Below are 14,349 nucleotides of genomic sequence, written 5' to 3'. Positions count from 1 at the left end.
AATATAATTGGGTCTAAGCTTATAAGGCTTAAAAGTTTTTTGGGTAAAGTAGTATCTCTATATGTCATATTAAGATGTTATCTCCCAACAAATGATATTAGAGTTTAAAGGAATGCACGTGCCAGTTTTCATAAATGAGTGTAGAGCGTCTAGAGACTCATAAACTTAGGGGCCGTTTGGTATAGGAGTTTAAACACATGTTTTCAATTTTTAATCAACATTATACGTATTTTAACACATTTTTTTATCTATACATATTTGCAAAAAATACAAATAACGTTTACTAGAACAACGTTATCAAACGACCCCTTAAATTTTCTGAATTAAGTTGAGATTTCTATATATTATATTAATTGCTCAAGCGGCCCTTCAACACTTTGATTTGTTGATGTTATGGGTTACAAACTAGTTTTTTGGACTGTGTAGATTACGATAACATGGCCCACTTTGGCTGTCGGTAACTTGATTTAGGAGAACGCACTGCGCCATTAACTCAATCGAAAAAAAAGTTGAAATGTGTACGGTCAAGCCATGTGCAGCATATGATCAAGCCATGTGCAGCATATGGTCAAGCCAGCAAATAGGTATGGCTGATCTTGATCCAGCTCAGTTTGATTTCACTGGCACAGACAGCAATCTTACAATAACGAAAAAACAAATCCAAAGCAAGTCAAACAGTTTCACTTTCTTGACTTTCATTCAAAAATCGAAGCACCCAACTTCAAATGCCATGCTCGTATTACCTATCACATCAGACATTGTCTTTTCACAATTTGAAAGTTCAAAACTGTTAGATAGCAATCATAATCACACAACTTTGGTGTGTGGGTTTGACCATCAAAATACGGCTGCTAAACTAGTTTACAGAATTCATGATTTGTGCGATTGATTTAATGATTTATCCAAAGGGACCAGAATGTAGAGTTAGGGTGAGAGCAACGTTGGAAAAATCCGTGTATATATATATATATATTCATGAGTTTATACTTGTGTGTGTCTATTGAAGGAGATTTCAAAGGGATCATTGAAGCTCTGCAAAAACCACATTACATTCCCCCCTTGGTTTCTTCGCTTTCTTGTCCCGCTTTCTTCTGATTTGAACAGAGCCTTTGCATTTTATTTTTGTCTTTAGAAATATTAATTTTTTGGCTCACAATTTGGCCATTGAGTGGCTCCTTGTAATTGGGATGGATCCATTTTTATCTCACTTCTTCCTTCTTGGGTTTTTGTTACAGAAGATGGAGATGAGTTGTAGCCTTCTCTATGTTTTATGTTTGGGTTTTGCTGTTAGGGTAAGACGTGGGTCCAGTGCCCAAGTCTTTGTTACTTTGCTACTTGTGGACCCACAAATAGGCCAGGCTCCAGTTTTGTGGTTGATTTGAGGCCCAGGTTAATAAAGGGCCCTCATCTTGGCCACTCATTTTTTGGGCTCATGAGTGGGCCAATGTGATCCTTTATGGCTTAAGAGGCCTCTAAGGAGGTGGAGCCTTCTGTGGTCGAGAAGGCAGGACTAATTAAGACAAGAGACTTTTATCTCTCCCTAGTCCTTACGCTTGAATAAAACTAAAAGTTAAAAATTGAAATCATAGATAAATTGTTTTCTTTGATCAATGGAACTTTCCTATATAAAATAGATCAGTAGCATTGTCCTTTCTCATAGCATTTTGATTATATTTTCTGTCTGTATCTAGAATAGCAATGTAACATTTACACAAAAAAAGAAAAGAAAAGAAAAAAAGAAAAGCAGTGCAATAGTGTTACTTAAATGTTTTTTGGTTATAACTTATAACTTATAATGTGAGTTTATTTTTGCTAATTGGAATACGAGTGGGGATATTTGGCCTTGTCACCTATATGCCATATAGGTGTGATCATAATAATTCCTTTATCAATTGAAAAACCAATATTTGAGGGCTGGATGTTAACGAGATGACAAACACTTTCTTAAGTGAGTTGAGTTATATCTAAACATTAGTCTCACCCAAAACACTAATGATTTTATTTATTTAAATGATAAAAAGCAAATGGTCCTTAAAAATATTGAAGTAAGGAACATGCCTTACACACATTACCAAAAAAAAAGAAAAAAGAACAAGTGTTACACTCTACCCTAAAAAGTTTCAAAGTTCAAACTTAGGGTCACTACTATTTTTTTTTTTGAGGAACAGGGTCACTACTATTTGGTACAAGGTGTAGAGGTAAATTTGCTTTTCCTTATTCAAACATTTCACCCGACATATACAAAGTTTGGCATAGGAATCGTAGAACATAAATTATAAGCCTACCTTATTCAAACACTTCACCTGTCTCACACATGTGCATACACTATCTCGTTCTAGTTCACATAATTTATAAACCTACCTTAACTAATTTTCCAATGCATTTGGAACTGCGGCAAAAGAAGCCTATATATTTCTCGTTGAATGGTTTGAGAGAGTTTCGCTAAATACAAGGCATAGGCCACTCTACCTTGCCGGAGAAAGCCATGCAGGATTCTTTAGCAAACATATTTCCATGACACATTGTCTACGGCTTGTTGTACATGGATTTATTTTATTGCTTTAACTTTGCCTCTGAGTTCTGGTCTTTACATTCTCGAGCTTTTTCGATGTATGGTCCAGGAAAATAAGGGAATCAATAATCTGGTCATTGGTTTCAAAAATTCTTCATTCTATGTAAACCCCCTCTGAGTTCAATTCGTTATTATAGCTTACACACAGCACCCAAAAAAAAAAAAAGTAACAGTAAAAATTTATATAAAAATAGAGATATATATATATATATATATATATGAGAAATGCTAGCACATATTATAGCTTACACACAGCACCCAAAAAAAAAAAAAGTAACAGTAAAAATTTATATAAAAATAGAGATATATATATATATATATATATATGAGAAATGCTAGCACTTTAGTTCTTAATTTAGTTTATTAGTTTATAATTTGCAAGTTTTGGAAAATTCCTCGTGTTTCACATCCTAGGGTAACTTGTAGGTTTGGTTTAAGTTCGAGAATTAGCCTTTGAAAAAAAAAAAATTGGTGGTAAGGTTGCCTACAATGACTTCTCTCAAACTTAACAAAAGTAGGAGTTTTGTACACAAGGTGTGACATTTTTATATATAGAAGAAGGTAGAATTAATTTATTTTACCTTAATAAAATTCTGAATTCATTTTGTATAATAAATCACTTTAATGGCCCCAGTTGTTAGGTTTTGAGTTTGTAATGTTGGTAAACTATGACAAAAACTAAGTCTCATTGGTTTAGAATGGTCTACATTGAAGTCCAAGACAAAAAACTCAAGTTTGGGATGAAAAAAAAGAGAGTTACAATCTGTTTTGTTCAATTGGTACTCGATTGGTACTCGATTGATCGAAAGTCATTCGATTGGTACTCAATCGATTGAAAGTCGCAGATCAGCAAAAATCAACAAACGTAAAAAGGCCATAACTTGACCGTTTGAAACCCAAATCGCGAACCATTTTTTCCAGTATTTAAAAGACATTATAAGCTAACCCTAAAGAGGGTTTCAGAGTTTTTTTTAGAGGGATTAGAGTGCATCTTGTGCCTCTTTTGTAGATCTAGGGTTTTGTACCCAAAAGCTTTCTAATATCTTCTACCGGTGTTATTCCTTGAAGATCTCAAGATTCGGTATTGTAAAAGTTGCTGCATACAAGATTAACGTCTAAGGAGATTCAAAACCTTTGAGTGGAGTCTCAAAGTAACAAGCAGGTGAGCTTGTGTTGTTGCAAATGCCAAAAAAAGAAGTAGTCCGTGGACTTGGAGTTATCATGGGGTTGTGGTAGTAAGTTTTCTACTCAAGATAGTAATAGAATGTTGTGGTCTATATTCTATTGTATAAACTTCAATTCTTTTATAGTTGATTTGCTTTTTACCTTGAGGATAATTAGGTTAAATCCTCCCTAGGTTTTTTACTGGTTTGGTTTTCCTAGGTTATCATATCGTTGTGTTATTTACTTTTTCGCATTGTTCACATGATATGATCTGAATATGTTTAACCTAGATCTTGTTAATGAATTTAGTAATCAACTTGGCTTAGTATTAGGTTAAACAACTTGTATTTTAAGGGGTCTAAAAACATACACCAGTGACTAAATAAATGTTTAGATTATGTTTGAGAATTAGATGATATACGTTCTTAATATCAATATGGATTAGTGGCGGCTCCAGAATTTTATTCTAGGGGGGGTCAATAGTGTTGTAATTTTAGTGTGCTAAAAGTTGTGCAATTTTTTGCTAATGAAGAAGAAAAGTGCAAGAAAAACAATTACATTTTGTGGCCAATGGCAAAGTAAGCCAGAGTCCGGAGAGAAGATTTATTTATTTTTAAAAATAAAGCAGCAGTTTTAAGAGTATAGCTAGCTATTGACAAAATACTTTTACAACAACATTTAGGTAGCAAGTTGGTAACGATATTATAAAAAAGTGATGTCATTTGTGGATTTAGATAAAAACTAATTAAAACTTGCCACTTAACTTTTATTGTAAAATTATTGTGAAAATAACACTAAAATGATTATATTCAAGCTTATTTCAATTGGGATTAAACAAAATGTAGGGTTAGAGTGTTCAAAATTTTATTTTAGGGGTCAATTTTTTTTTTTTATATATATTGATGGAAATTTAGACCCCTTAACACACAAGCAGATTGAGTAGCTTAGTTAATTAGCCAAGTTGTTACTTAGTCAAATTAAGCAATTCTAGGTTAAAACAATCAAACAATCATATCAAGAATATATAGCAGCGGAATAATAAATAACACAAGATATGATCTCCCAGGAAAACCAAACCGGTAAAAAACCTAGGGAGGATTTTACCCACCTATCCTCAAGGCAAACTTAAATTCACTATGAAAGAATCGAAGTTCATACAAAAGGACTTACAAGCTCCCCGCTCGACTTCCTAATGCTACCTACCAGTAGAACTTATTGACACGACCCCGTGCAAGCTCCGAATTCACGGACTCCTTCTTTCTTGAATTCTTTAATCAGCTACAAGCACCCACGCTTGATATTCTTTAAACTTCAATGGTAGCAACTAAGTTGATCATCAAGATGTTGAAGTAATCTCAATCTTGAAAATCCTAAGTTTTGTGTAAAGGAAAACTCCTCTAGATCTCACAAGAGATTTACACAAAACTGTAATGTATGAGCAACAATACAACTGGAGCAACTCTAAAAACGTGGCTAGGGTTTTTCCTTATATACATAGGGCAAAAACATAAAACCCTAAACGTTTAATGAGTTAGGGCTGAGTTGGAAAAACTGCAGAAAACGCAATCTAGTCGACTTTCGATCGATCGAATCTATTTTTCGATCGATTGAGCCAGACCGAAATGCCCCAATGCATCTACAGTCTCTCGATTCCAACTTTACAATAATTAATCAACTTTGAGCACACTTTAACGAGACTAAACATATTGTTTTGATCATGGTTTGCCAATATTACAAATTAGAGTTCTAAATACATAAATTCCTAAACTTTTAGAACCTAACATATATAATTTTTGGTTTTTGGCCAGGTCAAGGGGTTCATTTGAACTCCTGAGCTGGTTGTAGAGTCGCCTCTAATATGGATAAAGTATATATAATTTGGTGTCATTCATCAAAATTTGACTGTAAAAAGTAAAAATTGAGGGTATATTATTGAGTTATATTATATTTTTATTTTTCTGGAAATTATTTAATTATAATAAAAATGTACAAAAGAAGCCTATAGACTATATGCATAACTTTAGGGTTAAGTAGAATGGACTATATGCATAACTATGGACTATATAAATTAAAGCAGAATGGACCCAATTTGGGCTTGGTATATATGCCATTACACTATTGAAAATTTTTAGGACTACACTTTTTTTGTGTTTGTTTTTGTATTTTCTTGATAATTTATGCGATTACTATATTGAAATTCATTATTTAAAAATATATAGCTAGTGGTTGTTTTTTGGATTCTTGCTGTCGGATGATTTAGGTTGGTACTTGGTAGGCCGTAGCTAGAGCCATAGTATACAAGGGTTTGACCTATGTGATTATGAGGAACATGGTTTAGTCCTTGCACTAAACATTCTAGTACTGTTTAGTCCTTTTCATACCAGAAAAAAAGAAAAGAAAAAGAGAGCCACCTATCAGTATCGTGATGATATATTATTATAGTTCCACTAATTGATTAAACCCAAGATGATCGTAGAAATCAACCATCTAAATGTTTTAACATTTCGGACTCGAAGGAATGTTTGTAGTTTTAAAACCCTCTTCTCACAATATGTATGAATCCTATATATATGGATTCCACATGCACTCGTGAGATATAAAATCTTCCCTTATTAGTCCAAATATATATAATATCTCTGAAAGACAATTTTTAGTAGATATAAATAATAAGATTTCAGATACTTGATCAATTGAGCTAATTAGAATTGTTTGAACATCAACCATCGATATGCCTGTACAACTCAAGCCAACTAGACAAGTTTCAATTAATTTTGATTCTAGAAGCGGTTGATGATGGGTTAAATCCTTAGAAATATGATCTCATCCATTTGAGTGTTGGGTTTACCACTTGGAAATCCAACAATCCCAACTCGTTCGACAGAGAACTCAAAGGGGGAATGGAGATCTAGAGATTTTCGTTCTCCCTCAATTGCCCCTTTGGTATGCCTCCTTGTTGTTGCTACACCACACCTACAAAACAGCTGCTCATCAAAGAACATTGGTGAATAGAACACCTAAGTGTTGATATATGGTTGACAATTGATGATCTCTTTTTGAACCCAAAATCTTTGAGTAGGGTGGCGGTTGGAACAAAAATCCACACGAACTTGATTCGTAGACACCCTAGTGAGTTAGTGGACACCCTAGTGCTAATTGAAACCCACTTTAGAAGTTAGTTATATATATATATATATATGCTTGTTTAGGTGTAATTATTACATTTGTTTGTGGGATAAAAAAAAATCTCAATTATACTAATATAATATACTATTAGAGAGGTATATACCGGTAAAGTTTGTTTCCATACTTTACTTGTGGGGCCAAAAATCTAAATTATTAGATAATAAGCCTACCAAAAAAAATCTCACACACAAGAAAAGAAAAGAAAAAGAAGACAATATTTATTAGCTTTTGATAAGGTGCAAACGTCTTCTTTAATGAATGATGACAAATTTTGCAAAAGAAAAATTCAGGAATACATTCTTTACAACTCTATTATGTACACTTTACTATTTTCATTTTTGGACCTATATAGAATAGGAGTAGTATTTCTTAAGCAAGAAAATGAAAAGTAAAGAAAAGAAAAGAAATCAAAGATAGGTGTTTGCACTTCTATTATTCTAGTATACAATAACAAACATGATCAAAACCACTTGATAATTTATTTTTTGTCAGTGACAAATCAAATGGTTGAAAACATATTGTGGAATATATATATATATATATATTTTTATATTGAAAAACAAGGGCATAGTGGAGCCGTAAAGATTATCAAAGGCAATTAAAAAAAGAATTTGAGTGGATAAGAAAAAGGCATCGATTATATATTCCATTCCCACCCAAAGATAGCCTAATTCTGCATCTGATCATGCTTCAAAAAGAAGTCCAAAATGGGGCCCATAAACCATTCGCAACTCATTGAACCCCATATTAAAATTACCAAAATGTCTATTATTCGTTTCTTGCCTTGGACAATGCACAATGAATCGATGCATCTTTTATAAGCTAATCACTTACCGCTTGTTTGTTGACAGTAGAAAGGTTATCACTGAATCAATTCTATTCTGCAATGCGTTGCTTGCTCTCAGAGTACATGATTTGTTTCAATTAATCTATTATTTGCCAAACACATGTAATATTAGGAAAATGTCAAAATTACTATCAATTTATTACAAAATCAAAATGTTTATGAATTGATGTGATAGCATGATTGGCATCATATTAACAACATTAAAAAAAAATGTTATATTTTTATTTCCTATTAAAAAATTGATACATTAATTTGTAAACTTTATATATCAAAACTTGTAATATTTCTAGCATAACTTTTAATTCTAATAGTGTACAATACGTTCTTTTGGCATAAAATTGGATCCTACACGTGTATACCACGTATGATACATATAAATAAAAGTATATAAAAGATGAATGTATAGTATAAGATTAACGTGTGTTACGTTGGTTGTACCGGATGACCAAAGACACTAATTTCTCCTTATTGTCCTAAAACCGTGGGCTATATAAAACTCTAACAGTGTGCTAGGAATGGCATTTCAGTCATTCTGTAAGTTTAAACAAACTTCCTTAATGACTAAGAAGTATAGTATAGTCATTTTCATCACATTCTTCTCAAATAAAGTTTCACAATACTCTATTACAGGAAAAGCAAATAGAGCAAAGGTGATGGACATTTTGAATTCACGAAGTGTCAGGACCTGAAACAAAGAAAAGCAATGCCACCCATTTAAAAAGAGAGAGAAAGCTGAAGAAGACATCACAAGAATCAGAAAAAGAAATTAGCCACAGAGAGAGAGAGAGAGAGAGAGAGAGAGAGAGAGAGATGCGTCGGTTAAGCAACACGGTGATCGGCTTCCTGAACCTTTTTACACTCTTAGCTTCAATACCCATCATTGGTGGAGGCTTATGGATGGCAAGGAATAGCACATCCTGTGAGAGTTTCCTCCAAACCCCACTTCTAGTTGTGGGTTTTGTTGTCCTTGTTATTTCCCTAGCTGGTTTCATTGGGGCATGCTTTCATGTAGCATGGGCACTTTGGGTTTACTTAGTGGTCATGTTGTTCCTTATTGGAACTCTAATGGCTTTGACTGTGTTTGGTTTTGTGGTTACTAGCCAAGGTGGTGGTGTTGAAGTACCTGGTAGGGTTTATAAGGAGTATCGTTTACAGGACTACTCTCCTTGGTTGAGGAATAGGATTAAGGATCCTAATTATTGGATGACTATTAGGAGTTGTATATTGGGCTCTAAGACTTGTGCCAAGATTACTCTTTGGACACCTCTTGATTATCTTGAGAAGGACATGTCTCCAATACAGGTGAATTTATTCTTTTTTTTCTTCTTTTCTTTCAAGGCTTGAATTTGTTGAGCTTTACTACTAAGATTTTGTCTTTTATGGCTTATACATATGGTGGTGTCTTTAATTTGAAGTTCCACTCTATCATTTTTGGGAAATCATTATTTTGGTTGCAAATATTTCAGTAAGGTCTCAAACTTTCTCAGCTGGTTTAAGGGTACAAATTGTTTGTCCTATAAATTCCTGCATGGGAAATTAAACAATTTTCTTAATTAAGAAATTATCTCAATGTCAGAAATTGTAAATTTATTTGCTTCATTTTCTTCCCCTACAATAAGAATCAACTTTTTTCCTGGGGTTGATTAAATTTTTCTGCAATTCTTTGTTGACAAGAATCGTTATTATTAATACAATAATTTTGCACATCTCTTTTGTTTTGTTTTTTTTTTGTTTTTTGTTTGGGTGAGTGTTCTATTAAGATAGTCTCTTAACTAATCATATATAGAGATTTGTAGGTCTTGAAGTTTGTGGTATCAACCTTGAATTTTTTCACTCTCCCCACTTTCTGTGTACGTTAAAAATACGTATACTTAAAAAAAAAAAAAAAAAAGAACCTTTGAATTTCTTTCCTTTTGCTTCTTTAATTTGTAAAAATATCTTTCCAACCTTCTTTTACTCGGTTGCTAATAAAAAGAAAAATTATTGTTACTTTTACATCAATTTTCAAACGGAATAATGAAAAGGAGTGATAAGCATAAATAGCCACTCTTAATAATACAAGCCAATCAAAAAGTCCTTAATTTTTCAATAACATAGTTTTTCTTTTTAGTTTTTTTTATAAAAATTAATAAATATGATAAGATTTGAATTTATAATGCCATCAACCTAGCTAAGACACTAATTGATTTTCTTTTCATGGAAATGAAATTTGAATCTTGATCCTTATGTGATAGTAAAAAGCTTTAAAATTAAACTAAGTGGAATATCCCACCTCCTCTTAAAAGAACAACAAAAGAAAATATTTAAACCATCTTAGTACAAGTAATAAAGAAATATGTATAAAGTATAAACCTTCTATGTTTATTTCAATTTTAGGGTGGGGCCAAAATTAATAAGTTTATGCTAATATTAATCATAATAAATTTCTATTCAGTCTGGTTGTTGTAAGCCACCAACTTCATGCAATTACAACATGGCAACAGCGGTAGCCCAAGACCCGGATTGCTACCATTGGAACAATGCGCCCGACTTGTTGTGCTACGAGTGTGATTCTTGCAAGGCCGGGGTGCTTGAGAATGTGAGAAGGGACTGGCACAAGCTCTCTGTTCTTAACATTGTCATGCTTGTGTTCCTTATTGGGATTTATTCAATCGGCTGCTGTGCTTTCCGAAACACAAAACGAGCTGAAACTGAATACCCTTATGGCGAAAACCGAGTCAAACATATCAAACCCAGATGGGATTATCACTGGTGAGTACTCAGGCATTGAGAGAAACACTCTTGCAATTGTTCCATTCTCTCACATTTTTAATTACATGGGCATTTCACATTTGTTTGGTTATTAGGTGAAAAAAAAAGAAAGGGATAAGGTAAAAAAAAACATTTTATTACTAACTTTTAAGCTTTAGATAACATAAAAAAAAGTTATTCAAAGAGTTTTTGAATAAATTGGACATTGACACTTTTTCTCTTTTTCCCTTAGTTTTGAATCATTTTTTCAAGTTTCAAAGGCCTAACGGACCCTAAATGATCTGGTGGGCCTTAAACTTGGTCCAAGGTATCTTTAGAGGCTTTGTCATACTGGTTTTGGATATGCAGGCCCAGTTCAAACTTGAACTTTAACCTTTTTCATTCTCTCTATCTTTCTCTTGCTCATGCTAAGAAATACTTTTTTTGGCTTACTTTTCTACAGGTGGAGATGGTTGCAAGACAAAAGAGAAGGGCTTTATTAGCTAAAGAAGTTCTGATGTTCTCTCAGATTCAGTTTGTGTTCCTGAGTGCTCTAATACAGATGGGACAGACAATGCAGTTTATTTTCCAGTGTTGCATTTGAGATCTCCATGTCTTCTTTTTATTTTACAGACTTCTTTTGCTGCTTTTTGTACAAAGATGGATTTAACTTTAATCAAAGATCATATTAATAGTTAATACCAGTAGCTTTTACTTTCACTTTACTGCCTTTTGACATTGGTGGAGATTTTAATACTTAAAGTAGGGTTAGTTGAAGTATATGCAACTTGGGCATTAAAGAAATTTGTTGGTATATGCAACTTTGGGCATTAAATAAATTTGTCGGTAATACCTTTTTTGGCTTTTTGGCTAAGATCAAGTATTGCTGCCTTCCAAAAAAGAAAAAGAAAAAAGAGATCAAGCTTCTACTTAATGCTTGGAGTAAACCATTAACGAGTGAGATAACTCAAGTGGTCATGGACTGGGCCAAACTCAAGATAACTAAAAAAAAAAGAAAAAAGAAAAAAGAAAAAAAAGAAGAAGAAGCAAGTTTCTACTTTCTAGAGAGGATGATGTAGTAGGTGAAGAGGAATTGAACATAAATTAAATTCTGAGGGTACAAATATTATTTACTGATAAATTTGTACCTTCCCACCGATAACCTATGCATTGATATGACCACAAACCCCTTAATTGTAAGAGCATTAGTATTGGAAAATGCTAATGCTACTCTATTTTACCATTCTAAAACCTTACTTTATCATTATACCATCCAATTTTACAATGCCTCATACATTCCAAATCTCTATTTTTATTAAAATATTATTTTTTAATCTTTCTTTACTATTTCTTTATAATTGTTTTTTTTTTTTTCAGACTCATGTTTCCTGCGCTTTCCAACAATTTTTTTTTTTCCTCTCCTTCTCCCTCAACCTCTAGCAACACACAAGCCATCAACAACCACAGCCATGGCACCTCAACCCATCAACAACCACTGGAGCAAACCCATCAACAACAATCGCCGATTTGAAACCCAGCCGGAGCAAACCCATTCAAAAATAATAATCACCGGAGCCATCGCCACCACGACCCGATCCTCTTCCATGACCCGATCATCGACCCAGACCCACACCGCCACCACGATATATTTTTTATTTTTTATTTCCAATCACTAGCATCAGGGAATTTCTCCGCCTTCCCTCAACCTCTATACCGCTCCTCCACTGTCCAGTCACCACCACCACGCCCACCACGCCACCACTACCACTGCCCACCAAAATCCCACCGGAACAAAAACCCACATTAAAAAAAAAAAAAAAATAAAAAAATGTACAACATTTAAAAAAAATATATATATATATATAATTTTATAAAAATTTGGGTCTTTAACTATGAAAAGTGGGGCTTTTTTTTCTAAGGAAAAATTTATTTTTTGGTGGGGCCTTAGGCCTAGGCCCAACTTGCCTATGCCTTGAGCCGGCACTGCTAAGAAATACTTTTTTTGGCTTACTTTTCTACAGGTGGAGATGGTTGCAAGACAAAAAAGAAGGGCTTTATTAGCTAAAGAAGTTCTGATGTTCTCTCAGATTGAGTTTGTGTTCCTGAGTGCTCTAATACAGATGGGACAGACAACGTAGTTTATTTTCCAGTGTTGCATTTGAGATCTCCATGTCTTCTTTTTATTTTACAGACTTCTTTTGCTGCTTTTTGTACAAAGATGGATTTAACTTTAATCAAAGATCGTATTAATAGTTAATGCTAGTAGCTTTTACTTTCACTTTACTGCCTTTTGACATTGGTGGAGATTTTAATACTTGCAGTAGGGTTCGTAGGCGCCGACGAACCCAGGTGCCGATTTCACCAAACCACGACGAACCCAGGCGCCGATTTTACCAAACCCCGACGAACCCAGGCTCCGATTTCACCAAACCCCGACGAACCCAGCAACACCGACGGCGAAGCACGAAGAACAAAGAACGAACCCAGCAAACGAAGAACAAACTCCAGGCGCCGATTCTGACCAAACCCCGGCGAAAGCTTCAGGTGATCGGATCGGATCAGTGGAGGAGAACACGCTCGGGTACAACTCCATTTTGGATTTGATTTCTTCTGGGGTCTTCTGGTTGTTCAGGGAATTATGGCAATCTTCGTGAATGGATTTCTTTGAATTTGTATACAGAGAAATTGACTTCAGTGAAGTCGGTTTCTACACATGAAAATAGACTTCACTGAAGTCGATTTCTTTGTACAGAAATCGACTCCAGCGAAGTCGGTTTCTGTGTATAAAAAATGAGTCCAAAAGACTCGATTTCTTTATCTACGTGGCGCAAAAAATAGGCGATATGAATAGTAAAATCGACTCCTCTGAAGTCGAATTGTTAGAAATGCAATATGTTTGAAACGTTGCCTAATTAATAATATTGTTTGGGTTTTGTAGTTGTTTTCTAAAAAATCCCCAACTTAGGTATTAAAGAAATTTGTTGGTATATGCAACTTGGGCATTAAATAAATTTGTCGGTATTGCTGCCTTCCAAAAAAGAAAAAGAAAAAAGAGATCAAGCTTCTATTTAATGCTTAGAGTAAACTATTAAGAGCATTTACATCAGTTTTTGTAAATTTTTTGTCTATTTTACACGAAAAATTCTACTTTTTCTATTTTACACATTCACTTTTACAATACACCCACATCAGTTTATCTATTTTACACATTTATTCAATAAAATATTCATTATTTTACATTTTTTTATTATTCAATCCCTCACTGCCCCTCTCTCTCACAGACCCACAGCCACCATCACCACCATCATCAGAAACCAAAAGCCATTAACCCACATAGATCAACCAAAATCAAAGAAAATTCAACATTAGATCAACCCCGATCTCCACCCAAAATCAAAGAAAAATCAACATCAGATCAACCAACACCGATCAACCCACACAAAGAAAAATCAACGCCGATCAAAACGCCATTGTCTCCACGCCTCCATGCCTCCACACATACCCAAATCAACCCACAACCCAAATCAACCCAGACCAAACAAACCCACACAAACCAAGACCAACTCACACCATAAAATCAAATTAAACCACCATCAAGTCCTCCCCACATCGCCGCCATCGATCATCGACCCAAACCCACACCGCCACCATCGAGACCACGCCATGCGCCGATCTCACCACGCCGTGACCCACAGTGCCGATCTCGCCACACTATGAACTTCGATGGCATGCTTTGAATGAGAGAGAGAGATGTGAAAGAGGGAGAGAGAACTGAGGATGAAAGGATGGAGTGGGTTTTTTTTTGTGAGAGAAAGAGAGAGCACAGCGTCTGAGAGAGAGAGGGAGGTGAGAG

At 34.3% G+C, this 14,349-nt stretch overlaps 1 protein-coding gene across 3 annotated transcripts; it reads left to right on the top strand.

The window, feature by feature from the left end:
* The first annotated feature begins 8,359 nt into the window (after positions 1-8,359).
* LOC112001634 (tetraspanin-6) lies at positions 8,360-13,433 on the top strand. Of its 3 annotated transcripts, none has more exons than XM_065765107.1 (3): positions 8,360-9,068; positions 10,201-10,517; positions 12,818-13,433. In XM_065765107.1, the coding sequence occupies exons 1-3, from the start codon at positions 8,577-8,579 to the stop codon at positions 13,098-13,100; spliced, it is 1,092 nt and encodes a 363-aa protein (XP_065621179.1). In that variant the 5' UTR covers positions 8,360-8,576; the 3' UTR covers positions 13,101-13,433. The 3 variants fall into 3 exon arrangements, with proteins under 3 accessions (XP_065621179.1, XP_065621180.1, XP_023889576.1); XM_065765108.1 differs by lacking the exon at positions 12,818-13,433 and adding an exon at positions 12,518-12,774 and having other exon boundaries at positions 8,364-9,068; XM_024033808.2 differs by lacking the exon at positions 12,818-13,433 and adding an exon at positions 10,960-11,195 and having other exon boundaries at positions 8,367-9,068.
* Positions 13,434-14,349: the final 916 nt, after the last annotated feature.

The sequence above is a fragment of the Quercus suber genome, unplaced genomic scaffold (genome assembly GCF_002906115.3).
Source record: "Quercus suber isolate HL8 unplaced genomic scaffold, Cork oak 2.0 scaffold_607, whole genome shotgun sequence".
NCBI lineage: Eukaryota > Viridiplantae > Streptophyta > Magnoliopsida > Fagales > Fagaceae > Quercus > Quercus suber.
Note: the sequence above shows the minus strand (reverse complement) of the source record. Positions and strands in the feature narration are given on the sequence as shown.

What these genes read in the sequence shown, in the direction of transcription:
- LOC112001634 (XM_065765107.1), top strand. Translation starts at nt 8,577, where the DNA reads ATGCGTCGGTTAAGCAACACGGTGATCGGCTTCCTGAACCTTTTTACA. An exon ending in AGGACATGTCTCCAATACAG is followed by an intron (nt 9,069 to 10,200) that starts GTGAATTTATTC and finishes ATTTCTATTCAG; the next exon opens with TCTGGTTGTTGTAAGCCACC. An exon ending in CCCAGATGGGATTATCACTG is followed by an intron (nt 10,518 to 12,817) that starts GTGAGTACTCAG and finishes TAATACTTGCAG; the next exon opens with TAGGGTTCGTAGGCGCCGAC.